The 27,040-nt window shown below is 53.3% G+C and overlaps 2 protein-coding genes across 14 annotated transcripts in view; one reads left to right on the forward strand and one right to left on the reverse strand.

Annotated features, from left to right (window-relative positions):
• The window catches only part of ARPC2 (actin related protein 2/3 complex subunit 2), an 870,481-nt gene that overhangs the window by 431,408 nt on the left and 412,033 nt on the right, over positions 1-27,040 (reverse strand). The window lies entirely within an intron of this gene.
• The window catches only part of TNS1 (tensin 1), a 206,767-nt gene that overhangs the window by 170,181 nt on the left and 9,546 nt on the right, over positions 1-27,040 (forward strand). For 6 of the 13 annotated variants that reach the window (XM_050751241.1, XM_050751246.1, XM_050751252.1 and 3 more), the window contains 14 exons: positions 566-641; positions 4,195-4,287; positions 5,353-5,376; positions 5,861-5,899; positions 13,438-13,636; positions 16,643-17,712; positions 20,398-20,484; positions 21,581-21,712; positions 22,089-22,181; positions 22,936-23,013; positions 23,788-23,859; positions 24,114-24,282; positions 25,255-25,323; positions 25,775-25,807. In XM_050751241.1, coding sequence (XP_050607198.1) covers positions 566-641; positions 4,195-4,287; positions 5,353-5,376; positions 5,861-5,899; positions 13,438-13,636; positions 16,643-17,712; positions 20,398-20,484; positions 21,581-21,712; positions 22,089-22,181; positions 22,936-23,013; positions 23,788-23,859; positions 24,114-24,282; positions 25,255-25,323; positions 25,775-25,807 — 2,234 coding nt within the window. The remainder of the gene's footprint in view (positions 1-565; positions 642-4,194; positions 4,288-5,352; positions 5,377-5,860; positions 5,900-13,437; positions 13,637-16,642; positions 17,713-20,397; positions 20,485-21,580; positions 21,713-22,088; positions 22,182-22,935; positions 23,014-23,787; positions 23,860-24,113; positions 24,283-25,254; positions 25,324-25,774; positions 25,808-27,040) is intronic. The other 7 variants (XM_050751245.1, XM_050751248.1, XM_050751242.1 and 4 more) reach the window with 6 other exon arrangements.

The raw sequence follows: 27,040 nt of genomic DNA on the forward strand, positions 1-27,040 counted from the left end.
TGAACACAATTTCAAAACTCCAAACTAGATCCTGGAGAGGGGAAAAATTATTTTTGAACCCTTTGCAGTTATAAGGTTTTTCTCAGGAGCTTTAATTTTCATTCCAAAAGGTTTGCATTTCTAAGACATTTCAGTAGTTGAAGGCAGTGAGTCTCAAACTACAGCATGAGTAAACCAAAAGGGAGTTTGTTAAAACTGTAGCTTCCCAAATCCTCCTCCAGAGATTCCAGGGTAGTAGATCTGGATGGGACCCGGGAATCTGCATTCTAAATGTGTGCCCTGGAAGATTCAGATGTAGGTGGTCCACGGGCCACATTGAGGGAGCGAGTGTACTGGCCTATAAAAGCCAGGCTAATGAGTCATTCTGTATAGAAGGGGCTTGTGGATATCTTTTCTCTCCTGCCTCTGGCAGGACCTGTCTCCTGCCCTGAGCACCAGTGAGGAGCCAGTCTGACGAGGGGATTTGGGGGCTGGTTAACTCACTGTCCTCATACCCCAGGTCATCTGAAGGGGAAACTTCTCCTTCTCATGGTTTCCCTCTTTTTCTGCCCGTATTATCCCACAGCCCCATTTGCACAGCTACAAGGAGGCCTTCGAGGAGATGGAGGGAACCTCCCCGAGCAGCCCACCGCCGAGTGGGGGTAAGAATTCCCTGTGAAGCTTGTCTTCCCTGTGTCCCCTTCAGCCCCTCAGCTCAACCTTGCCTGTGGGAGTGCCCCAGGCCTGAGGGTTGGAGGTGACAGTGCCCCAGGTGGGGCCAGAATGTGCTGCTCCTCACCCCCATGGCCCCTTCTCTTCCATTGCTTGTGGCCATTGTCTTCCCCATCGTCCACGCTCATACATCTAAGGGTGCAGCCGCCCGAGTTTTAGGGTCCAGACTGAGTGACCGTGGGACTCTGGGCTCCCACATTGCAGAGTTTTCTTACTTGTTTAGAGTCTTGTTACCGTCCACACTCAAAAGACCCCACCATCTTAGCGTGACTCTTTGTGACTTGACTTTGGCTTTGTTTCTGACCTCCATTTCTGCCTGTATCCAGACACCTCTTCCATTACAGGCAACCTATTTAGCTTCTACCAAGGAGAGAGGGACCCAGGACCCTCAGGCTGACACAGCCCCCAGCTTATCCATCCTTGGCCTCCAGGCAGAGGCATTTAGCCCCCAGCCCCTATACACTTACTGGGGAGGCAGATCCCCAAAGGACAGAGACACGTCCACCTAAAGCCAAGACCCAAATGAGCCGAGGCATGGGGCAGTGTTCCTTTTTATAGAAGAGACATGAAGAGGAACTGGAGGAGGTGGTTGTGGGGAAGGAAGTGATGGATTAATACCAGGCCGCGAGGGACTCAGTGTACTCAGGAGAGGCCTGGGTCAGCACAAGAAGGAGACACTGGTGCTGTTCAGGGATCAGGTTGGCTGGGCCTGGCCCAAGCTATCCACTGGCAGTGGCGAGAGGAGGGAGAACTGGAGCTGGCTGTACATTCCCCTGGGGGCTGGCTGTCCTGTACTGGAAAGGAATGTGGCAATGTACGTGGCCCATGTGCCAGCAGAACTTGTGTTGGCTGCCATCTTGGGCATGAGGAGGCTGAAGCTGTGACTGATTGGCGGCCCCTGGAAGCTGTGGTTCTCCCTTGAGCAGTACTGTCCAATGGAAATATAATATGAGCACATTTATAATAAAATTTCTCTAGTAGTCACATTAAAAAACATAACAGGAAACTGGCTAAATTAATTTTAATGACATTTTTGTTAAATCCAAAATATCCTTTCAATAGGCAAATAAGTCAATAAAAATATTGAGCTATTTTACAATCTCTTATAAAATGTAAGAAGAAACTGGTGAAATTCATTTTACTATGTTTTATTTAACCCCAGTCTAGAATATTAGCATTTCAACATATAATCAATGTGAAAAAGAATGGGATGTTTTGTGTTCTTTTTCATACTCAGTCTTTAAAACCCGGGGTGTGTTTCACACTTATGGCATATCTCCGTTCACTCTAGTCACTCTGTAAGTACTCTGCGGCCATGTGTAGCTTGTGGCTGCTGTGCTGGACAGGGTGAACCTAGAGCAGGTGACACGAGAGTCAACGCTGCAGCCTCTTGTGGCCGCGGGGAACCTCTCTCCCAGGCCTTCACTTTCCAAGCTGACATCTGCTTCCATTCACTGTTAGCCCTAAATGGCCAGGGAAAGGGCATCACCCTGCCTGGGGTGGGAGCCACCTGGGCTGTGCTAGAACTGGGTTTTGCCACCTTCTCTCCCTCCTCTTGGCCAGCCACGGGTGCCTTGGCGAGAAGAAGTCAGAGGTTCCACAGACACACAGGGTTAGGGAGAGAAGACCGAAGGCAGAGAAACGTGTGGAATTTTTCTCTCAGGAAGCAAAAGGCTTGCCTGGCTTTAGTGTCGCCCACTCATCTGCCTCAGCAGAAGGGCCCACTTGCCCAGGAACCGGGGGAATGAGGAATTCAGGAGCTGGAGGAGAACAAGGGAGGAACCAAGAGAGAGTTCCTGCCCTGTCTGGTCCTCTCGTCTCATTCACCTCCTCGTGGGCCCACCTGTGCCTCCGCTGCACCAGTTGGTTAAACATGCACATACCTGTGGGCTGGGGCTGCTTCGTGATTATTCCACGAACGACTGTCTCTGAGGCCAGGTGTATTATTTCATAATTAATTTCATTCAATCGCCATTGGTTTGACAAACATTAATAAGTGTTTGATAGGTGTCTATGAGCAAGACACCATGATAGGGAAGAGGGGGTGTGGCAGTGGTAGAAACAGAATCTGTGTGTGTACATCTGTGTGTGTGTGTGTGTGTGTGTGTGTGTGTGTGTGTGTAAAGACAGAGGGAGGATAGACAGAGACGTGAGGCCTAGACCTATCCCATAACTGGAGGTGTATGTTTGTACCCATTTGTCCCCTATGCTGTGTTTGTCCTTTGGACATCCAAGGACAGAGTGAGGGTGAAGGGCAGGGGTGGGCCACCCATCCGGACCCCTGTGATGTCTTCCTGTTCGCATGTGCATGTGGGTGTTCACCTGCACGAATGAGTTATGTATGTTGCTTGCAATGGAGAGAGAGTGTATTTTTTCATTGTTCTAAGATTCCTGTAGGTCTCACTGTCTTTTGGGGAAAGCAGCAGGGGCAGGGAGGGTCGTGGAGCTTTTGCTGCTGGTAGTTCCTGGGCATCTGAGGGCCACGGCTAATCTGTTGAGGCCATTCGGCAGGCAGAGTGTCCTTGGGGCTGTGGTCTCTGCAGGCTCCCAATGTCGCTGATAGGAGACACAGAGTTCATTTTTTAACTCCTTCTCAGAGCTGTGTCAGGAGACATGGCAGCTGCCACCCAGGTATCTCGTGACTGGGCATAACAGCCACCCTGCAGATCAGCTCCGAATCTGGCCGGGTTCTTGGCTAATGGGAAAAAGCCAGCAGCCCTTTCTGACCTTGCGTGTTACATGACACTTGTAACCCAGATGCGTGGCCTGGGAGGAGCCCAGGCTTTGCATAGGGAGTAGGTGCTCTTGGCCACAGATTGCAGCCTTCTCCTCCTTCCAGGACACTGAGGTTTAGGGGGACAGAGCCCCACATTGAGAAGTTCTCTCCTGGGCTTTTCAAGGGACATACTTGGCCAAGGGCTGGCCTGAGGTCTTAGGGTTGGCATAGCCCTGGCCCATTATCTCCTTCTGTCTCTGTCCTTTACAGGGTGTGCCATCCTGAGGCCCAATTTTCTTCTGTTCTCTTCTGAATCCATCCAAGTGCATGTTTTAAATGGACTGTGTGTGTGTGTGTGTGTGTGTGTGTGTGTCTGTCTGCGCGCACGTTGGGTGGGGAGAGGAAGAGGGATGAGAGATTATTATAGAGAACGTCAGAGACAGTTGCAGAAGCGTGTGTGTGTGTTATAAGCCATTGCAAAGTAAAGGGACCGCACCGAGAAGCTCAGGGCCTAGGGGTGGAAATGGTTCTCTCAAGGTTGGGGCCAAAGCCAGGACAAGGTTGCCATTTCCTGAATCTTTCCCTCTATCCTTTAAACTGCTGAAACGTGGAGAAATGCAGACAGGAAAGGGCAGTGGAGCCAAAGCGCTGGGCTTCAGGGTGGTTCCTCGGCACCATCTCTGGTCCCACAGCCTTCACATGCCTGGTGTGTCTGCCTTCCTGCCCACCTCTCACTCCCTGTGTCTCCCCTCTTCTTCCTGGCACAGTGCGGTCCCCCCCGGGTCTGGCCAAGACACCCCTGTCTGCTCTGGGCCTGAAACCCCACAACCCAGCAGACATCCTGTTGCACCCCACAGGAGGTGAGTTGGGAAGAGGGAAGATGGGGAGGGGGGTCAGGGGGAGGAGGACTCCTGTGGTTCTGGACAGAAACCCGGGCCTCAGAATCCGGTCAGCAGCCGGCTTTGTGCCCATGCTGACGTCAGGCCTGGGTGAGGACTCTCTGTAGGGTTGGCGGGTGACAGATTTCCTTGCAGCCTTCCTGCCTGTTGACTTGTGGAGTTGGCACAACTTCCATCCTCCTCTAGCTTGGGGCTTTGGAGGCCTGGTCTCAGTTTCCTTGGTGTTGTGGAGATCTCTGCTGGAAGCCACACATTCGAGGTGTTCAGGCCCTTGAGTACATGCACATGGGCGCACACACATGCACACATGGGTACACACACACGTACACACACACACTCACACACAGTCAGAGAAGCATGCCCCTGCTGCTCTGTGCCAGGGCCTCTGCTGGCAGCCCAGCTGGCTCTGCTCTGAGCATCCACGAGGCATGACAGGCATTCACCTGGCATCCACGAGGCATCACTTGGCATTCAGAGTGGTCTCTTGGTCTGCCTCTTCAGGCCCACAGAACCCTACCACAGAAACCCATGACTGGCAGTGGCCATCACTGGCTGCCATCTCCTCGACCCCCTTGCCCCCAGCCCAGGTCTTCTCCTGCCTTTCAAAGACCTGCCACCTCCGGGCTTCTGACTCTCTCCGGCCTGTGCTCATCCCCCATCCCCATTCCCGATGCTGGCTGCATCTTACCCTGCTGCTGAGGAGAGCACCCCAAGCTCTGAGGAAGGAAGGAGGATGGTTGCCCGGCCTCCCTGGGGTCAAACAGCCGGTCCTGTTGGCACGGTAGAGGGCAGGGCCCTGGGCCTGTCTGGCAGAAGGTGCTCCTCTGAGCAGACACCACCCCAGGTTCACACCTCTGACCTCCTCCTCCCATTTCCCAGCTCCTCTCCTTCCTATGGTGGAGGGAGACAGGGCTCCCTGGGCCCTTGGTGGCCATGTGGGGCCACTGAACTCAGAAAGCTGCTCCCTGGGCTCTGGTTTTAGGGCTGGGTGGGGGCTCCTGGGGTCAACTTTACTTTTTTCCTTAGTTACCAGAAGATGTATCCAGCCAGGTAGGTGGGCAGTGGCATGCATTTGTGACCCACGAAGCTACACAGCTGGGCACAGCCTCCCACTCAGAGTGTCAGCATGGCCAGGGACACTGAGCCACGGGGAGTCAGTAGAAGGGGGCTAGCGGCTACCTCTCACCAGCCAGCACACTCCTGCTTGACACTCGGCCCACAGAGCCCTGGGCACGGGGGTTGTGAGGGGCTCAGGCTCCTGAGAGTCAGGAGCTCAACTATGCCCTGGAGCCTTGGGGTCCTGTGCAGGGTGGGCCTCGGCCTTCCCCTTGGAGCCCTTCTGTGGACAGTGCAAATTGGCCCTGGCCTCACCCCAGCTTTCCCACCTCCCTTTTCTCCACAGATTCTCTTTCTCAAGAAATAATCCCTGTTAATATCTTTCTCTCTTTTTCCTTTTTTGCTCTTCCTCATCTTCACCACCTGCCCTTCTTTCCTGCCTCTCCTTCCTCCCATCTCTCTTCTCATCTTCCCTCAGAGGAAGATGAGGGGAAGGTGGTGGTCAGGCTCTCAGAAGGTAAGTGGCATTTGCTGTGGCTTCCTGCTCTCTGGGTCTGGAAATGGCTTTTCATGCAGGGCTTGAAGAGGCTGGCTGGAGGCAGCTCTCTTTCTTCACTGGAACTCAGGTGACCAGGTACATGGCCTTCCTGTCCCTCAACGCTTGGTGATGAGATATCAACCTGGGCACCTCCTGAGTCCTGATGGGGGAGCTTGTAGCTGCCAGGCACAGGCGCAGTCAGTGTCTGGGGGCTCCTACAATGTCACCTTGCTGACCCAAACGCTCCTCTTGCACCTTCCTCTCCCAGCACCATTTGCGCCAGCCTGCCTGGTGTGCAGCCGCTCACAGGGGTAGACAGGGAGGGACTCAGATCCCCTTTCCCAGGGCGTGCTCCACAGGCATTTCTCAGAGCAGAGATTCTCCACCTTGGCACCACTGACAGTTTGGCCTGAATGACTCCTTTTTTTTTTCTGAGATGGAGTTTCGCTCTTGTTGCCTAGGCTGGAGTGCACCGGCACAATCTTGGCTCACTGCAACCTCTGCCTCCCGGGTTCAAGCAATTCTCACACTTCAGTCCCCTGAGTAGCTGGGATTACAGGCATGCACCACCACGGCCAGCAATTTTTTTTAATTTTTTAAAAATTTTTAGTAGAGACAGGGTTTCACCATGTTGGCCAGGCTGGTCTTGAACTCTTGACCTCAGGTGATCCACCCACCTTGGCCTCCCAAAGTGCAGGGATTACAGGCGTGAGCCACTGTGCCCGGCCCTGAATGAGTCTTTGTTGTGGATGCTGCCCTGTGCACGGTGGGAGGATTAGCAGTGTCCCTGGATTCTACCTGCTAGATGCCAGTAGCTCTCACTCAGTCATGACAATCGAAAATGTCTCCAGCATTGCCAGTGTCCCCTGGGGGGATAATTCTCCTGGTTCAGAGACCCCATCTTAGAGCCATGATTTGCCCTCTGGAAGCCCTGCCTGGTTTCCTATCAACACTGAAAGTACCGGGTCTGTCTTTCGGGAATCTCAGACAACTTTGGGTATTTCAGGAAATCTATGGACTCACCGTGTATACAATAACGCATTGGGATTCCCATGCAAGTAATTCTGAAAAGCAGTTTCAAGGAGCTGGCATGTCTATGGGTCCCAGATGAATCCCTGATTTAAATGAGCCCTGCACTGGGCACCAGGGAAGCAGAGAGGGGGCGTAATCAGGTGGGAGGCCTTGGACTCACTAGGAGCAGAACTCGAGTGAGGACTCAAACCAGCAGGTGAAACAAAGTGGGTGCCAACCTGGGCGGGAGACCAGCATCTGGTTCTGGGCACTGGCATCCCCATCTCTACCAGGAAGATGGGGCAAGGTGGGTGCTGTGATCGCTTCCAGTTCTGACGGGTTAGGTGTTCTGACTTCCCACCTGGGCCCTGGGCCGGTTGGCTGGTTTTCTCAGGCCTATTTCCCACTTTCCTTTGTACACACCACCTCGATTTTCCACCCCCTAAGCGGGCATGGCCTGTGCCCCTCTAAATCTGCTGTCACCCAGCTAGGATGGTTGGAGTTTCCCAGAAGACTTTGCCCTCTCCTAACCAGCTGGGGTTTGGGCAACAGCATCAGGCTGCTTGGGGGGCTGCAGAACAGGGCAGCTTCCAGAGACAGAGTAGGTGGGCCACAGCATGCGTCCCTCTGCTGAGAACGGCCCCTCCTCACTCCCCTGCAGCCTCATGCCTGGGGAAAGGGCTTTCTCCCAAGCTGGAGGCTGACCGCTGCTCCTGGCAGGGCAGGAGCTGGGAGAGAGAAACTAGAATTAGCTAGAGCTCAGAGCCAACGTTCCTGTGCTTCAGATGCCGGACCATGCAATAGGCTCTCAGCTCTCCTCGAAGCTGGTTGACTTAGACCCGTGGTATCCCAAACACTCTCCAGTGGACTATCCAGCAAGCTGGCAGGGCCTGGTGATTGTCTCTCACTTTGGGGTGACTTCAGGGGCGTGGGCCTCGATAGAACAGAACTATCTGCTAACTGCACCTCCTGAATGACTCTCATCTTACAGGGCCCCAAGTGCTCTGGCCAGAGCCACAGAGTTTGGAGGGGAAGGTGCTTAGGGGTTAACTCAGCCACACCCATTGTTGTCACAGATATGCAGCTGACATCAGCACCGTGGGTGGTGTTGGGGGATCTGCCCAAGGTCACAGTTAGGAGGTAATGTAGCCAGACTGGAGTTATTGGTCTCCTGTCTCTTCCTCAAGTGGCTGTTTCAAAGCTCTTCTCAGGCCTGCAGGCACCGTGCCCTGGGATTCCAGTGTGGGAGTTGGAATTGCTGCCCATGGTCTGGGGAGTGGAGTGGGGAAGGGGCAGGGAGCAAAGCTGTGGGCAGCCAGTTCCTTATTTCCTGACTCATGTGCCATAGCCCTGGTCAGACTAAAGCTCATTCTTTGCTGACCCTCTGAGGCTCCACTTGATTTCCCTGCTGATACTTTGATGGGAAATTCAGAAAAAAATGCCCGTGAGGCAAAAATGGCCAGAGGCAGGATTATTCAGCTGGGGGAGAAGAAGAATTTGAGGGATGTCTGCTATGTCCCGGGCGCTGTGCGAAACACTTTACATTCATTCATTCTTTCATTCATTGCTTCATTTATTCTTAATATTTTGTGCACTGACTGTGTGCCAGGCTTTGGGAATATAAGGATGCATAAGGCAGCTGGTGAGGAGAGTGATGCCAACAGACATTTCAATATTAGGCAAAAGTGCTGAGCCGGGGTAGGAATAGGATGGCATGGGGGCTGGGAGGAGGGGGCATGTGGCCCAATCTAAAAGGTTTGGAATTCTAACTTTTGAGCTCCTAGATCTGGGACCTGGGGGTTTCCATATTCCCTTCTTCCTCTTTCACCCACATGTCTTGATCTAACTTAGAGTGGGTGTGCCCCTTCTCTCCAAGCAAAGAGCCTCTTTGGGGAGACAGAAAATACGCTTCAGGGTGTGGACGAGGAGCTGACAGTGCCAGACTGGAGGAGCCCAAGTCACCCTGTGCTGCAGCTGCTCTCCACCGCCAGCAGTCACTTGGCAGGGTTTGGGCTCCTGGAATGTTCTACATGAAGTACCCTCCCTGTCCCCACCTCTCCCGCCCTGCCCAACTCCCTGTAGCCTCTGATGCAGCTGCTCCAGGATTGGAGGAAAGGAGGAAAACAGCAGGAGAGGTGGTGCGAGTGAGGAGTGGAGGAAGGCAGGGATGGGCGGCTAGGAGCAGTGGTTCTGAACACCGGGCCTGGGATTGGCAAGAAAGAATTAGGAGGAACTTTCCTGTCTCTTCTCACCTGATCCTAGCTGGGCAGGTGGGTATCCTCATTCCCACTTTGCAGATGAGGAAACTGAGTCCCAGAAAGTCTCTAGTAAGTGCACGGGTGGTGGGTGAGGGGAGAGCTTGCAAGTAGAAGTATATTGTCCTGGGGTGGGAGAGAGAGAAAGAGCCAGGGAATAGACAGAAAAAGGAAGCATTTTCAATGTGGAAATCTGCATCTGAAAACTTGGGAAAACTGATGTTTAGCCCTGAAGATGGGTTTTAAACAGTTCTGGAGATGACCTCAGGAAATCAAATAACTTCTCAAAGGTCCTTCCTGCTCTGGGTTCATGAGGAGTAGAGATTGTATGAAAGGGCTTCGTTCATCTCCACCCCATGGTGTGGGACTGGAAGGGCAGGTAGGGGTGGCAGTCGGAGGGCAGACCAGCTGACCAAGGAAGAGGATGTGCTGGGAAGGAGAAAGGAGGTGGGGGCCCGGTGAGGGCAGGGCCAGGTGGGGCTGGGTCTGAGTGGCCTTGGGTAGGTTGGCCACCCAAGGCACAAGGGCTGTTTCCAACATTGTGGTGGGAATGGATGCAGCTGCTTCTCCCTGGGCGAGCCATCCTGTTCCCCAAGTTCAGACTCCCAGTGTCTTGAGAACTGCTCTGGTGTTCTGCAGTTTAGGAGCTGAAGGGGCCAATGGGACTGTTGCCTAAAGAACTTGGCCATCCTATCGAGCCATCTCAGGGTTCTAATACACTGTCCCATGGGCCCTCTATGCCATCTTACCCGCAGACTCCAGGCTGCAGCTCAGGTGCCTGTGTTTAGACTACAGGATGGAGTTGTGCGGCCCACTTTATCTCAGTTTTACAGTTGCTAGAAGGGGTACCTGTACTTCCTTAAAGGGGTGGGGCATAGGGCAATGGGAATTGCTTACCTAATGTGTGGGTCAAGGGCATGGCGGGAAACTGATAGTTCATTCCAATGGAACAACCTAGGACAGTTGATGGACTCTTAAAAGGTCTGGGCAGAGCAGTGAGGGATGGTAAAGCACCCCGAGTGCTCCCTATCAGGAACAGGGAGCCATCATCCCAGGCTTTCAGGAACCAGGAGGGAGCTGGAGGGCAGGGCCGCTGACTGGAGTGTGGCTAGAGGGAGATGGGGAGGGGATGTAGCCACTGGCACCTTGCTCTTCTGTCTCCCTCCCTCATCCCCTGCCAGTCCCTCCTTACTAGCCAAAGGCCAAAGCTGTCCTGAGCCAGAGAGTAAGGGGGTCTGGATGACATAGTAACTAGAAGTCAGCCTCCAGAAACGCAGATCAGGGTAGAGAGCGGATCAGGAGCGATGTCAGTGGATTGGAGAAGAGCACAGACCTTCACAGTATCATTCATATAGGTTTCAACTTGAACTTTAGGGAGTGAGAAAAATGGATGTGGCCTCTGAGATCTTACTATGTGTCTCTGGATGGGGCTGGAGGGTAAGTGTCGTGCTTCTGTGACTTTGTGGAGCACATGCAGATTGAGGGCCTGCTGTGTGCCAGGTGCTGTGTGAGGTCTCGGCACACAGATCAGCTAGGCAGGCTCTGGGAGCCCACGGGCAGCCAAAGAGTGGCTTTGTCTCCCTGGCTGGGAGAGAAGGGGTTCCGAGAGCCGTGGAGACCCGGGCGAAGCTATGCTGAGTGCCTGGAAGGGTCTGGGAAGAGTTTTCAGAGAGTGACCTAGGGTGGCAAGAGACGGGAGGGGACAGTGGACTCTGACCTTGGGTGTTATTTGCATGGCTGTGGGTGAGACTCCCTCTGATGATCTCTTCTCCCAAGCTGGATTACCAGTTGCTCGAGACTGAAGCACTCACTGAAACTATTGGCTCCCCGACTTGCAGAGGGTTGCATGTGCAGTAGGTAAGGGCAGGTCGGGGCCAGACTGCCTGGGTTCCTCGGCCGACTCTGCCCCTTGCCAGCTGTGACCTGGGCAAGGTACTTACACCCCCTGAATCCTACTTTTCCTGTATAACTGTTTGCTCTTTTTATCATTAGGAATAACCCTGTGGAGTTGGCTCTTCTCTGGCTGATGGGCTGGAGTGCTGAATAGAGCCAGCTCTGGGTGTCCTGTGAGCCTATGGGCCCAGTCTAGGTCACCCAGAGCCAACTTGTGAGTCTGGAGATTCTGGTGCTAGTGTTCACTGCCACTAATTATCCATATGTCCTGGGCACATGGCTCCACCTCTCTGGGCTGAGGAGACAGGTTAGATCAGGGGTCAGCACACCGTGGCAGCTGGTCAGATCTCGCCCACTGACTATTTTGGTAAAAAAAAGTTTGATTGCGACCCAGCCATGCCCATTCACTGTCCTATTGTCTATGTAAGCTCTCACACCACAAGAGCAGAGTTGTGTAGTTGCAACAGTGACAGCCTGACCCACCAGCCTAAGATGTTTACTACTAAGTCTTTACAAAAAAGTGTACTGGGCCTGCTCAGGGGATCTCTGCATTGTCTCGTAGTTCCAGCAGAGCCTCATGCTTGGGTGGCACAGAATCCATGCCTTTGGTGTGAATTGGCCTGGGCCTTCTGTGAGGGGAGTGGGTGGCCTGGGCTGGTTGAGGGAGGCTTTCGAGGAGGTCTTGCTGGCACTGCCTACATGGATTCCAGCTTTGGGTGCTGAGGTGCCTGGATCTACATCACCCTGTGCCTGGTACCTAGAATAGACCACCTGTGCCTGTCTCTTTGCAGACAAACTATCCCAGCCTTGTCCACTGTCATTGCTGTCGGGTGGAGGGGGCTCTGTGTGGGGACAAAAGGCAGATGGGTAGGCTGTGGCTGGAGCTGTGTGCAGACTCCATTGCAGCCTCTGGGATCTGCTCCGTAAAGGCTCCTGTGCTGAGGGACCATTCTTTTCCGGTGTCCAGAGAGGCCGCTGGCCTGGGTGTAGGATGTCAGACCTGGGGGCCACCCCAGAAGCCACTCCGTGGAGGCTGTGCCCCTAGGCAGCAAGGCTGGAAACGCCCCGCTAGCACCCTGGTGACGAGGCTCCTTCCAAATTAAGGTTTTCTTTGGGCTAAGGGGAGGAAGGTTGCATTTCAGCCAGCTGGACCACAGGCCTGTCACCCATGAGGGACCTGGAGGAGGGGGCTCTTCTCCAACTCTTACCATCACTGTCTTGGCCAGCGGGGGCTGCAGGGGCCTGGCCTCCTGAGGGCTGCACAGACTCTGGTTCTTCAGTTTCTCAGGCTGATTTCAGTGGATGACTTAGTTTGGGCAGTATGGCTCTGTACTCAGGCCAGGTTCCTCCTGGGTAAGACAGGGACAGGGCGGGGTGTGGAGGTGGTAGGAATGACATCCCTCCCCGACCATGGCCTGGGGTAAATGAAAGTGTTCTGCTGCTTCTTCCTTTTTCAAATGGAATTCGTTTAGGAGCTAGCCTCAGAGGCCCTAGAGGAGTCGGGCAGGTGCTGGTCTGGGAGTCGGGCCATCTGGGACCTAGTCATTTCCCTTGCCAGGCCTCAGCATCCTCATCTGTAAAGTGGCCTTTTCTAGCATGTGTCCCCCACCCCCTCCTCTTAGGCCGTTTTGAACACCAGGTAGGGCCGTGTATAATGAGGTCCTCTGTAAACTGCTTGGTGCTACAGGAATGCCCGAGGTGGGCGATGGAATGTTGAGTTCCGCCTGGGAATGGGGTTCCCTGACGCTAGTCTCTAGAGGAATGCTGAGTGTGTCAGGCGGAGAGGCCTGGGTGTGTCTCGGCATGGAAGGGGCTGGTGAGTCCACAGCAGCCCCACAGGGCAAGTCTCACCAATGCAGGCCTGTTGCTAGGTGGCTAAGGCTGTTTCTGGATTCTGGGTAGGGGGTGGAGCTCACATGAACTCTGGCACTGTCCTGGGATACAGGCAAGGTGGGGATGGGCCTCTGGGCCCGCTGTAGGGCCTCAGACTCTAGTGGCACCAGGAGAACCTGGAAGGGCCTTCAATGAGCAAGATCATTGAAGAAAGAGAGCAGCCAAAGAGGGTGCCAGCTGTGGACAGACTCTTAGTTCTTGGAGGGAAGAGTCTCTGATGACCATATTCTGAGGCGGAGCCTGGGATCCATTTCAGAGCCCCCTCCTCTGAGCAAGGCCCTGGTGAAAGGTCACTGCAGGGCAGGGTGGGTCTGGGCAGGCAGGAGCCTTTCCTGTCCTTTGGGGGCTATTCCTATGTTCCCAGGCAGGAGTCCGGGAGGCTGTGTTCCAGGGGAGGTTGGGTGGGCCCTGCACTGCACCCCTGTGGATCTGTGCTCAGAGTCTCTTTCCCCTTGCCCCTTCCAGAGCCCCGGAGCTATGTGGAGTCTGTGGCACGGACAGCTGTGGCTGGGCCCCGAGCTCAGGACTCTGAGCCCAAGAGCTTTAGCGCTCCAGCCGCCCAGGCCTATGGCCACGAGATACCCCTGAGGAACGGGACCCTGGGTGGATCCTTTGTCTCCCCCAGCCCCCTCTCCACCAGCAGCCCCATCCTTAGTGCTGACAGGTAAGCTGGGAAGGGGCAGTGGGTGGGGGATGAGAATCCAGGCCTGGGACTGGGACGGGATGGGTGAGGCCTCCTGGATCTGTTGCCTGTGGCATGGACAGGCAGAAATCATACCCGGATGGTGGCACCTTGCAAACCACTTCATCAAGGTGCATTGAGGGCACGTGTCCTGCATGCTGAATCCTGTGGGGAGCCCAGTGACCTATAATTCCCAGGCCTCATTCAATTCCGCCCATCCAAAACTGTGCGGGAAGGAGTGAGGCTTACCACGGTGAATGCGGCAAAGTCCTTCTCCAAGTTGAAAATCTACCAACAGTAATGACTTATATCGTGGGCTCATCCTAGGTACCAGGCACTTTTGCTATGTGCTTTATGCAGTTATTTAATCCTCACAGCAATCCTAGGAGGTGAGCACTGTTATTGTTCCTACTTTTCAGACGAGGAAACTGAGGCATAAAGGTGCAGTAGCTTGCTCAAGGTCCCGCAGCTAAGCAGTGGCATAAATCGGATTCAGGTGGAAGCGTGTGGTTCCAGAGCCCACATCTCTGTCCTCTGCCCCAGACCTGCGTCATGGCGCCCTCCCTGCACACGATGAGAGTCAGATGGGCCCAAAGCCCACACATGAGTAAAGGGCTTGGAGCTCAGAACAAGGGGCCATTATTTCTGGCTAGGGATGCAGGGAGGATTTCTGAGGGCTGGAGGCATTTGTGGAGGGTCCAGAGGAACTAGCGGGATGTTGAAAGATGAAGAAAGAGAGAGAGGGCATTCCAGAAGGACAGCCCAGCAGGGACAGAGGACTGGGCTGTGGCCACGTTGGGAGTGTGATGCTGAGGGCATGTGGCCTGCCATTAGGGGGTGCCTCGGTGGATGGACGACTGGCGTTCATATTTCTGATTGCATCATGCAGAGATGAAAGCCCAGAGTTGGGTGGACAGTCCCTGCTGACAGACTCAGTGGAGGGGTGCGGCAAGGAGCTGCTTGACTGGGGCAGTGGGGGTGAAGGTGGAGGGGACACAGAGATGGGATGACAACATAAGAAAGGAGGGTTGCGATCAGCTCAGGCGAGGCATCGAGTGCCAGGCAAAGGAGGAGGATCCAGGAGGTGTCGCCCCCCAGGAGGGGAGACTCTGCCCTGACCATCCCTTCTTCACTGTGCCCACTGCCCTCCCTATCCTGGGATGTCACAGGGCCTGCAAATTCCCCTGCCAGGCCCAGTGGGTCCAGTTTGCTGCACTGTCTACATTGGCTCAATGCTGAGCCTCCCCTGCAAGCGGGGGTACCATGGGAAGACTAGGGGAGCAGATGAGCGGAGGCAGCTGTCTTCTGGATTCTAAGCCAAGCATTCCCCCTCCCCAGCCTCTTAACAGGCAGCAGGCTGCGTTGCTCAGGAGGTCTGACTCCAGCAGAGGGTTGCATTTCCTGTTTTAAAGGAAAGGGGATTTTCCTAAGTTGCCCCAGCCACCACCGTTGTTGGTGCTCAGTGAGCCCTGGCATTAGCAAGCTGTTCATTGTTTCTCACTCAAATCCCTCCTGCTGAAGTGTTGGCCCTTTCCAGGAAGCTAGCCTTTCTCCCCTAGGATTAACCTTCCAGAACTCCATTTTAGTGTCTCCTTCTCTCGTCCTGCTTAGCCTGGCTCTGTCTCGCACTCCTCCGAATCCAGTTTATTCTAGATTATACCAGGTGGTGACCTTCTGCTCTGGCGCCTTCTGGGATGCAAAGTAGACTTTGCCCTAGCCTGGCCTCTGACCGTCTCCTTACCCTTAGCTCTTGCCTGGCCCAAGAGCACACTCCCGACCAAAACCTCACATCACCCTGTGAACCTGAGCTTATCCAACCTGGCCCAGGGAGGGCCAGCCCACCACAAGATCCTTCCGGCCTGCAGCTCCAGGTTTTGGCCCATTGGCTAAGTAAGGACCCCTCCGCATGGGGAGTTCCCGGTGCACAGCCTACCTGCTACCTCCCCACAGCTACTAGTTTATGCAAAGCCCCCGTCCACCTTTGTTTCTCTCGCCATAGATGGATAGAAATTTGGGTCTAGAAGGAGTCAGGGTCAGCTAATCCAGCCCTGTCATGTTCCACATGGAAAAACTTCAACAAACAAAAAACTCACTGGCCATCACATTGTGCTGCTGTGCTCTCATATGTCACTCCATGCGGACCTAGACTTAACTGTACAAGGGAACTTTTGATTGTGGCAATTACCCCAGGTATAGTCTCCTCTGAACTGAATTGTCTCAGAGTCGGAATTGGTAGTGACCTCTGAGCTCATCTCATCTAACCTCCCAATGCAGGAAATTCCTTCTACAACATTCAGGCCAGTAAGTCTGTCAGCCTCTGCTTAAATGCTCCTAATGACAGGAGCCTCATTACCATACAAGACAGCTTTCTCCATTGGTGGCCACATCCCCAGTGGCTGGAGAGCAGACCTTATAATGACCTGAAATCCCCTGATGTGAAGCCTTCCCCTATGATTCCTTGTCTTTGCTTTTTAGGAGCCATCCAGGAGTGAAAGCCCCAGTCTAGCACTCTCAGTCAATGTTTGAGGATGATGACATCACACTTGAGGAAACTGAGTCAAGGCAGGGCTACCCCCAGTAGGAACAGGAGCCAGGAAACTCCACTGGGAATCTGTGTGATGCTGGAGGCTCTATCATGACAGCCACCTCCAGTTTCGATAGGAGAGGGCTCTTCACTTTGACGTGGCTCAGGAGTGAGCATGGTGCAGTGGGGAAGACGTGGGCTTGGGAATCAGACACAGCTAAGTTGAAACCCTGGCCTTTTATAAGCAGTGTGGTCCTAAGCCTACTGCTTAACCTCCCTGAGCCTCAGTTTCTTCCCCTGATGGTTCTGTAAGGTAACGTATAAAACTCTGACGTTCTGCCGCACTGCCAGTGGGCCCATTCTTCCTGTTGTTTGTGGTTGGAGGGGAGGGCAGAGAGCACGCTGTAAATCCACCCTTCATTCAGTTCTGTCCGCTGACATCGCAACCCTCCATCTCTCTGCAGCACTTCAGTGGGGAGTTTCCCATCCGGAGAGAGCAGTGACCAGGGTCCCCGGACGCCCACCCAGCCTTTGTTGGAGTCTGGCTTCCGCTCCGGCAGCCTGGGACAGCCCAGCCCGTCTGCCCAGAGAAACTACCAGAGCTCTTCTCCTCTCCCGACTGTGGGCAGTAGCTACAGCAGCCCCGACTACTCACTTCAGCAATTCAGCTCGTCTCCAGAAAGCCAGGCCCGAGCTCAGTTCAGTGTGGCTGGCGTCCACACCGTGCCTGGGAGCCCTCAGGCGCGTCACAGAACAGTGGGCACCAACACTCCCCCTAGCCCTGGCTTCGGCCGGCGGGCCATCAACCCCAGCATGGCTGCCCCCAGCAGTCCCAGTTTGAGCCATCGCCAGGTGATGGGTCCACCAGGCACTGGCTTCCATGGTAGCACGGTCTCCAGCCCCCAGAGCAGTGCAGCGACCACCCCGGGGAGCCCCAGCCTGGGTCGGCACCCAACAGGGGCCTACCAGGTTTCTGGCCTCCACAACAATGTGGCCACCACCCCCGGAAGTCCCAGCCTGGGCCGGCACCCTGGGACTCACCAAGGCAACCTGGCCTCCGGTCTCCATGGCAATGCAATACCCAGCCCTGGAAGCCCCAGCCTGGGCCGTCACCTGGGAGGGTCTGGATCTGTGGTTCCTGGCAGCCCCTGCTTGGACCGGCATGTGGCCTATGGTGGCTACTCTACCCCCGAGGATCGGAGACCCACAGTGTCCCGGCAGAGCAGTGCCTCTGGCTACCAGGCTCCTTCCACGCCCTCCTTCCCTGTCTCCCCTGCCTACTACCCTGGCCTGAGCAGCCCTGCCACCTCCCCGTCGCCGGACTCAGCAGCCTTCCGGCAAGGGAGCCCAACACCGGCCTTGCCAGAGAAGCGAAGGATGTCGGTGGGAGACCGGGCAGGCAGCCTCCCCAACTATGCCACCATCAACGGGAAGGTGTCTTCGCCTGTCGCCAGCGGCATGTCCAGTCCCAGCGGGGGCAGCACTGTCTCCTTCTCCCACACTCTGCCCGACTTCTCCAAGTACTCCATGCCAGGTGAGCCTCTCCACTTCCATCTTCACCTCTCCTGCTGATGAAGTATGTACAAGAGTGAAATATCTGTCCCAGTGAATGTTCTGACATTCCCTTGGCAGGCGAGCCTGGGTGAATCACTGATTTCTGGGACTTAGTTTATCTGTATAAGGAGAGTTGGAGGTGTCCTCCCCATAAGTGTGCTGTGGTTGTGGATGCTGAGATGAGGATGTAGATACAGATGAGGATGATAAAAAGAATAATGATGAATAGTATTACGGTTATGATTATCATCATCCTCATAGCCATTACCACTTGCTGGGCACATGCTGTGTGCCAGGCTCTGAGCTAAGTACTGTCTCATTTAAGCTTCTTGGCCACTTGGTCAAGTAGATATTAATATTATTAACCCCAGTTTACAAACAGGCTTAGAGGCTCTGTCACTTGTCTAGTATCATACAGTCAAGAAATGGCAGAGCCAGGCTTCCAATCCAGGCCACGCCACCCCAAAACTAATGGTCTTCAAGCATCATTGGAGTTATCTTTATCATGTGTCCGTATCTTGGGGGGTCATCATTATTTAGCATGACCTTGAAAACCTGCCTTCCAAACCTGGATCTCCATACCTTTGCCACCCCCGCAGTGGCCACATCACTCCTCATAGACCCAACTTCATCAAAGCCCATGCAGGTTTGTGCAGTGAATTCTTCACCCATCGCCAGAACTTGCCACCTTTGCCTCTACTTAGATAGCTCATTGTCTAAACACAAAGGCCAGCCTCTAACTTGACTGTGTGCACCGTGGCCCTGAATGTTTGAGGCAGATTTAGAATGTTTTGGGCCGCCTCAGATGGGCCCCAGCTGCCTAGATTCTCCCGGTATCACTCTCAGGTCCTGCCCTGAGCCTGCCAAGCCAGGACACCTAGAATGACCCTGCACCCCCTGTTTCCTGCCGCCCCCCGGGGACATCTGGTTCCCAGCCCCTCTCCTTGAAGGATGCAAAACGTCTAGTAGCTGGGACACTTCCTGTTTCCCACCATCTTCCCTGCTTAAAATAGCTTTGGAGTCAACACAGGAAGGCATGTGGGACTGCAGCCGCCTCTGACAGCTCATTAAACAGGCCATGGCAGCAGTGGGGCCTGGGGCTTCGGACGGAGAAAGGCAGCCTGAAGCAGTTGCACGGCCCAGCTGCCTAACCCAGAGACCTTCTTCAGCACACAGCTGCCAGAAAAGGGAGCTGACCTCTCCCCTCACGATCGCCGGAAGACAGATCCCAGAAGCATAAGGGAGTGTAAATCATAGGTTGAAACTGACTAAGCACTGGAGACACAACTTGTGTCTCCTGATCTGCTCTCTTAACTTTACAGTGTCTTTCATGCCAGCTTCGGTCTCTGAAGACAGGAGAGGAAAAATGTGGAATCCTTATCTCTTTCTATTTCCCCTCCCTTTTTTTTGGTTTTCTTTGGTGCCAAAAGCTGAAGGAAGAGGTTGAGAGTGAGGGCCACACATCCTGATGCTTAGACAGGAAGATACAGTTTAGCTGGTCCTAAACTGGCTGCTAGGGCCTCTTACCAAGGCCACCATCTGTGTGACTTGGGCAAGTCACTTCTCGTCTCTGAATTTCTCCTTATGTGTAAAATTAGGCAGTTGGACTCTGTCCTGTCTGAGCTCCCTCCAGAATCTCATGTTCTACGACAAATTTGCAAGGTCTGCAAAGAGTCTGGGCATGGGTGTGTGTGGGGGTGTTGTCTGCCTGAGAAGCGGGGTGCCAGACATGCAGTAGATGGCCTCTAGATTCTAGGCCAGCTATCACCTGTTTAATCCAAAGAGAAGTGAGTTTTTTTTGTACTTTGTGATGCAGAACATAGGCTTTCCCTGTGGAAAGTGAGGAGGGGCCTGGGGGAACAGGGGGCAGAAATGGATCTTTCTGCCCTCATCTTCATGGTGGGTGTGCTGAAGTTGAGAAACTGAGCCTGTGGAGGAAGGTTCTAGAAGCAAGCGTTTTAGCCTGTGGGAGAAAAGCCGCAGGAAGAGTTTAGTCACAGTCTTCTAGGGAAAGGGGGACATGGGGTGGAGGAAGGCTTTCGGTGGGCTCTGCGAGAATGCAGTGCCAGGCCCTCCACCAGGAGGTGGCTCAGCCACCCAGAGGGTGTGCAGGGGATAGGGGATGAATGAGGAGGCCGAAGGTCCCTTCCACTGTGCGTTCGAGGACATCAGCTTTTGATGTCAGTTTCCTGGGGCTGCCATAACAAAGGACCATGTGCTTAGTGGCTTAAAAATGACAGAAATGTGTTCTCTCACAGTTCTGGAGGCTAGAAGTCCAAAATCAAGGTGTTGGCAATGTTAGGTCCTTCCTGATGTTCTGGGGGAGAATCTGTCCCAGACCTCTCTCCCAGTTTCTTGTGGCCGCCAGCATCCTTGGTGTCCCTTGGCATGTAGATGCATCATCTCAGTATCTGCCTGCACCTTCCATGGTGCTCTCCCCTGTGTGTATCTCTGTCTACTCTCCTTGTAAGGACACCAGGCCTACAGGCATACTGGATTAAGGCTCACCCTAATCCTGCGTGACCTCATCTTAATTTGTCTACATCTGCAAAGACCCTATATCCAAATAAGGTCAAATTCACAAGCACTGGGGTCAAGACTTTGATGTATGTTTTGGGCGAACACAATTTAACCCATAACACTTTCTTCCCTTCTCCTGCTTTAGACAACAGCCCGGAGACACGGGCTAAAGTGAAGTTTGTCCAGGACACTTCTAAGTATTGGTACAAGCCTGAGATCTCCAGGGAGCAGGGTGAGTGCTGGGCTCTGTGGTCCATCAGAGGTCATAGCTGGCTGAGGCCTCCTGTGTCTTCCCTGGGCAAGGAACAGAGGCAAATTCAGTCCTCTTTGTAGCAGGGGGTCATCACAGAGGGGGCTGGGGTTGAAGTTAGACAGTAGGAGGCACTTCCCGCAGTGAAGTGTGGGAACACAGAAGCAGTGGTTGTAGACACTTCTTGGAAGGGTTCTTAAAAACAGCAAAGCCTTGGTTTTCCTGGGCAAAGTAAAAGGTCTGCCAAGATAACATGAAACCGTAGCTCTCTGTCTGCCTGATGTGGGAGGTTTTTGCATTTTACAGAGAGAGAGAACAAAGTTGGGAATGTGGGAATGATTCTCAGGGGAAGCCTGTCTGGGTGTGGGACAGGGGTCAGCAACGGCAACCGGTGGGTCAAATCTGGATGCTGCCTGCTTTTGTAAATGAAGTTTTATTGGGGCACACCCACACCTGCTGGCTTGCATCCTCTCTGTGCTGGTGTCCTGCTGCAGTGGCAGAGTGGAGTAGTTGTAGCAGAGGCTGCATGGCCTGCAAAGCGTGAAATATTTACTCTCTGACCATTTATAGAGGAAGTTTGCCAGCTGGGTGTGGTGGCGCACACCTGTCATCCCAGCATTTCAGGAGGCCAAGGCAGGGGGATCACTTGGGGCCAGGAGTTCAAGACCAGCCAGGGCAACATAGTGAGATCCTGAATCTACAAAAAAAAAAAAAAAAAAAGAAAATTAGCCAGGCAAAATGGCACATGCTGAACAGTGGCCTGTGGTCCCAGCTACTGGAGAGGCTGAGGTGGGAGGATCCCTTGAGCCCAGGAGGTCGAGGCTGCAGTGAGCCATGATTGTGCCTGCATGCCAGGCTGAGTGACAGTGAGGCCCGGTCTTACAAAAACAAAAAACCCAACAGAATAAGGTTGCCAACTGGAGTACAGGAAGACCCTTAGGACTAGTTAAATTCTAACTTCAAAGAACGTTGTCTCACCTAAGAAAGAACAAAGGTCGGTAGGCTCAGTGAGACTTAAGTAAAACTAATGCCACCAATGTCTTGCTTCCTCCCCTCTCCTTGTCCCTTCCCCATGCAGCCATCGCACTCCTCAAGGACCAGGAGCCCGGGGCCTTCATCATCCGTGACAGTCACTCCTTCCGAGGCGCCTACGGGCTGGCCATGAAGGTGTCTTCGCCACCTCCAACCATCATGCAGCAGAATAAAAAAGGTAACCTCATCTCCCAGAACGGGGCTCAGGACAAGGTGAGCTTTACAGTTGCTAAACCTGGAGGTGCTGGAGGGACCCAGGGTGCTGCACAGGACCCCAACTCCCATCAGACTCTTCGGAAGCGGGTGTCTTGGGCTTGGCAATGGTTGGGGTCAAAGATGGGGAAAGCAGGAGATTGGGTGCCTGCCATGTGTTTCCTGCGGGGTGGGAGAGCAGCAGAGGGCGCTGCAGTCCGTGGGGCTCCAGTCACATTCTCTCTTCGGCCATTTCTCCCATCTTGGCCCTGCATGCTGCAGAAGTTTTGAAGCAGTCTTGGGAGGTGGTGGGAGGAAGCCATGGGAAGGGACTGAGCCTCATGTCTTTCTCTTTGTCCCAGGAGACATGACCCATGAGCTGGTCAGGCATTTTCTGATAGAGACCGGCCCCAGAGGAGTCAAGCTCAAGGGTTGCCCCAATGAGCCAAACTTCGGTGAGCTGTCCCTGCTGCCCCCGTCTCTACAGTCTGGCCTGAGTCTTGGCCCTGTCCTGGGTTCCTCCAAGTTCTTTCTGACAGGCTCTGCCAGCCACCCTTGTCTTGAAATCAGCGGAGAAAATGAATGGAGGCTTGTCTCCCTCTGCAGTGCGGCTCCTAATTCTGCCAAACTGCATTCTGTATTTGTCCTGCCCAGCTGGGACTTATTCTCATTATAACTGGAGTAACAATAGTAAAATCAGCTGCCTTAATTGACCACCTACCGTGTGAATGTCACTGTCCCAGCACCTTCTATCACGTCTGGCCTCACAACTATCCTGTTTGATAGGGGTCATCCTCCCTAATAGGGAGGAATTGACACATGAAAAAATGAGAGTCATCAAAGTTACACTTACCTGAGAACCAACAGGTGAGATGTGACTGAGTTGGGATTGGATCCCACAATTCTCTGATCCTTCTGCCCTGTTCTCAGAGGAGCCCCAGTAAGTGGGGCGAGTTAGGAGCAATGTTAGGAGGAACTTTCTGCAAAGGAAAGTTGTTAGGTAACTTTATGACTGCTGGAGTGAACTTTGGGAATCTTCTCTTTTGGATCTTGTTAAAAAGAGGGTGTGAATTTTCAGCTTTGTTGGTGGGTTGAGGTAGAAGTAACAAAGAAGTGGAAGATCGTGTGTATCGGGATGAGGGTGGAGGTGGAGGTTCCCCTCTGACTTCCAGTATCGCTGCCCCTGACATGCTGTCTGCTTCCCTGCAGGATCGCTGTCTGCCCTGGTCTACCAGCACTCTATCATTCCATTGGCCCTGCCTTGCAAGCTGGTCATTCCAAATCGAGGTAGGGACGTGAGACTCCTGGCTCACCACCCACACCCTTGAGCTGGCCCCTGTCATGTCTTGATCCTGCCAGCCACTCTGGACATGGGCCAGGGCTGGAGGACACACATCATTTTACCAATCTGGAGAAACTCAAAATTACTCTCCTTTTTTTCCTATTAAAAAAGAAGAAAAAATTTATGAAAAAGCTTGACTCCAGGAACATACATAAATGGACTTGCCAAATTGTTCAGGAAAACCCTCCGTGTGAAGAAATTCATATGGAATCTTCAGACCACGTGTCATCCCAGGGATGACAGGAGACAGGAGAAGTAGGGGACAGGAGACATGTCCTGGAGGATGAGATGGGCATCTGGGGAAGAGAGCGGGGAGGCAGACTGAGGTGTTGGGGGTTGGTCTGGATGGAGAGGAGAGAGCAGCCTCAGGAAAGGGAAGGCAGTGCCTCGATGTCGCTGGATTTTCTAATCTGTGTGCTGGGAGGGTGTTCCCTGACTGAGGGGACGCTGAGCTGTTAGGGAAGAGCAAGTCTTCTTTTGATTTTGGGAAGTTGGAATGGACTCCAAGAGCATGAGGACATGCAGGATGAGAATCTGAGTGAGACGGCAGGGCTGGAGAGGGGGTGTTTAGCTTCTCTCATGGAGGCGCATCAGCCCTGGAGCATGGCAGGTGGGCACCTGGAACTCCTCCCAGCACAGGCCTCTAACTTGTGTTTCCAGCCAAACTTGTGTTTCTTTCCAGCTCTAGGGTTTTAATTCCTACTGAATTTTTGTCTCAGACCCCACAGATGAATCGAAAGATAGCTCCGGCCCTGCCAATTCAACAGCAGACCTGCTGAAACAAGGGGCAGGTGAGTGGTCACCTGAAACTACCCATGCCCAGGCCTTCCTTTCTGCCTTCCTGCCCTGATCCCTCCTGCAGATGCAGGCTGGAGGTCTCTCCAGACCCAAATATCTCCGGGAAGATCACATTTCTATGTGCAGATGCCTTGGCTCAAGGCTAGCCTGAAATTTATCTGCTACCTTCTCCCTGAAGAATGGATCTGGGTTAATGTCCTCACCCACCCAGGCTCCCATGACTCCCCCTTGGGTTGGTTTCTTCCAGCCTGCAATGTGCTCTTCGTCAACTCTGTGGACATGGAGTCACTCACTGGGCCACAGGCCATTTCCAAAGCCACATCTGAGACATTGGCTGCAGACCCCACGCCAGCTGCCACCATCGTTCACTTCAAAGTCTCTGCCCAGGGAATCACTCTGACTGACAACCAGAGAAAGTAAGACTCCTGTGCCTGCTCCTGGGTGGGGTTCTCCTTCCTGTGACCCATCTGTTCATCCATGTACCCACCCATTTACCAATTGATTAATTCCTTGCACCCAACTTCTCATCTACCCTCCTGTCCATCTGTCTTGCATCTACCTCCCATCTACCCAGCTACTTATCCATCCATCCATCCATCCATCCATCCATCCATCCATCCATCCATGCATCTACCCATCCATCCATCCATCCATCCATCCATCCATCCATCCATCCATCCATGCATCTATCCATCCATCCATCCATCCATCCATCCATCCATCCATCCATCCATCCATGCATCTATCCATCCATCCATCCATCCATCCATCCATCCATCCATCCATCCATCCATCCATCCATCCATGCATCCATGCATCCATCCATCCATCCATCCATCCATCCATCCATCCATCCATCCATCCATCCATGCATCTATCCATCTAATCCCTGCATTCATTCATCCCTCATCTATCCCTGACCACCCATTTTTCCCTTCATCCATCTATATCTCCATTCATCTATCCATCTACCCATTCATCCATCCTTCTGTGAGAATTTGCCAGCATTGCGTATATGGCTGTAAATACAACTGATAAAAAGGACCTGCTTTCTAGGAGCAGAGCCCATCCACTTGGACTCTCTCCTAACAGTGTCCCCGGCCTCTTTGCTTCTTCTTCCAACCCCTCCCCACATTTCCTATTCCTCAGTGCCAGTTTCCTCCTTTCCCAGCCCCTGGCATTTGGGATGATTCTATGGCACATCTGTCTCTGTACATTGCTTAGGTTGCCAGTGTCAGCAGCTCAGGCCATCTTGCTCATAAGAGAGAGGTTGTGTGGACCTGTGATAGCCACAGATGGTGGAAAGGTGGCCTGACCTGCTGGTGGAAGGAGGGGAAAAGCAGCCCCGTTAGCACTCATTCTCTGTTTATCTGATGTCTGTGCTGCAGGCTCTTTTTCAGACGCCACTACCCCCTCAATACTGTCACCTTCTGTGACCTGGATCCACAGGAAAGAAAGTAAGTCTCTTGTACACACCTTCCCTCCCACATAGCTCTCTTCCCTCCCACACGTCTGTGTGGGTGCATGCATGTGCATGTGTATGTGTGTACATTCTCCATTCAGCTGGAAGATCTGCCCATGTGTGAATAATCGTGTTGGGTATCTTTTGAGTCTTTCCCACTATAGATATGGGGACTCTCCTAGGGACTCAGTGCCCATGGCCACCCCTTCTGTCATGCCCTGACCCTGAACCTGCCTCTCCTCTCCACGATGGGGAGAGCCCCTCAGGAGGCAGGCTGCAGTGTTCTCTCCACCTTGAATGCATCTCTGTGTGAGCTTGGGCAGCTCCTGTGCCCTGGGAATGGGGGGTCGGTCCCCTGGCTTCCTGCAGAAGGTCTGGCTGTGTGTGGGGCTGGGCTCTAGGGAGAAAGTACGGTGATTTACCCTGAGCCCACTTTCTCTCCACAGGTGGATGAAAACAGAGGGTGGTGCCCCTGCTAAGTAAGTGTGACTTCTTACCCCCCACCCAGCAGGCTGGCCTTTGTACTTCACAGTGAGGGAAGCATGGGGCACATTTAGAAACCAGGGCCAGGGGTAGGGAAAGAGCAGCAAAACCCTTTGTGCCGAGGTCACTCAGCTTCCAAGCGAAGCTTGACCAGGCATACAGGCCTTTTGCCTTGTCCTTCCTCCAGGCCAGAGGCCCAGCCTCTGGTCTAGCCACCTTCATTCTCCCAGGGTCAGAAGCAGCAGGGATGGCAGGAAGTGGACGGAAAACAGAGTCTCATTGGAAGCAATGGAAGTGGGGCAGGGGTTGCTTACATGATCTTTTCTGCCCCAATTTTAGCTGCCTTTATTCTTGTTCTTGCTTTTTTGGGCTTTCCTATGAGTCTTGTGGCCAAGCAAGGCAGCCTTACCAGAATGTGGAGCCCAGAAGGTCTGAATTCTGGGGATGGCCTGGGACCTTTGGGTGGATTCCTCCATCCAGTGGACATGTCCTAGGGGCCTCCAAGGAACTCAGATCCTGCTTGGGTCTCTGACCCTGCCCTCAGGAGGCCCATTGGCACAGCAGATAAGATAGATGTCTAAATAGCACTAAGATGCTTCTGTGACTTTCAAACTGTGTTCCAAGGATCCTAGCATCCTTGGATTGCACCTGGTGTTCAGAAGGGAGGGAAAACTCTGCTGCTCTTTGCAGTTGTCTATCAGTAGGAACTAGGCTTTTCTCACAGTCACAAAACCAAAACAAAATATAGGCATAACCTGGGGTCTGAAGCTGACATGAGACTGTCACTATGATCTGTCATCCACTTTTCACTTTGTCAGGATTATTCCAACAACCCTATTATCCTCATTGATTGACTTTATAATAGGTAAATGTCATGCATTTGGAGCTGTAAAATACTGCTTTCACCTTTATACATGCAAACTTCATACAAGGTTGCTTTAGAAAAACAAAATGTTCACTGTTAAAAAAAAAATGTCAGTTGCAAGGGAGGGAGAGGCAGCAAGAGAGTTCAGCTTCCATCTGGGGAGCTCATGCAAGAGAACACATTAGCACCTCAGAGAGGTGGAAAGAGCAGATATTTAAGGATGGGTCTTCAAAGACAGGTTCAATTTGGACAGGTCAAAATGAGAATGGGAGTAGGAGGGACTATTTCAGGGGAGGGACCTCATGGCCACCAGACTGCAGGCTCCCCGAGGGAAGGGCCATGTCTGGCACATGGGGAGGCTGGT

This window comes from Macaca thibetana, chromosome 12, assembly GCF_024542745.1.
Source record: "Macaca thibetana thibetana isolate TM-01 chromosome 12, ASM2454274v1, whole genome shotgun sequence".
Taxonomy (NCBI): Eukaryota; Metazoa; Chordata; class Mammalia; order Primates; family Cercopithecidae; genus Macaca; species Macaca thibetana.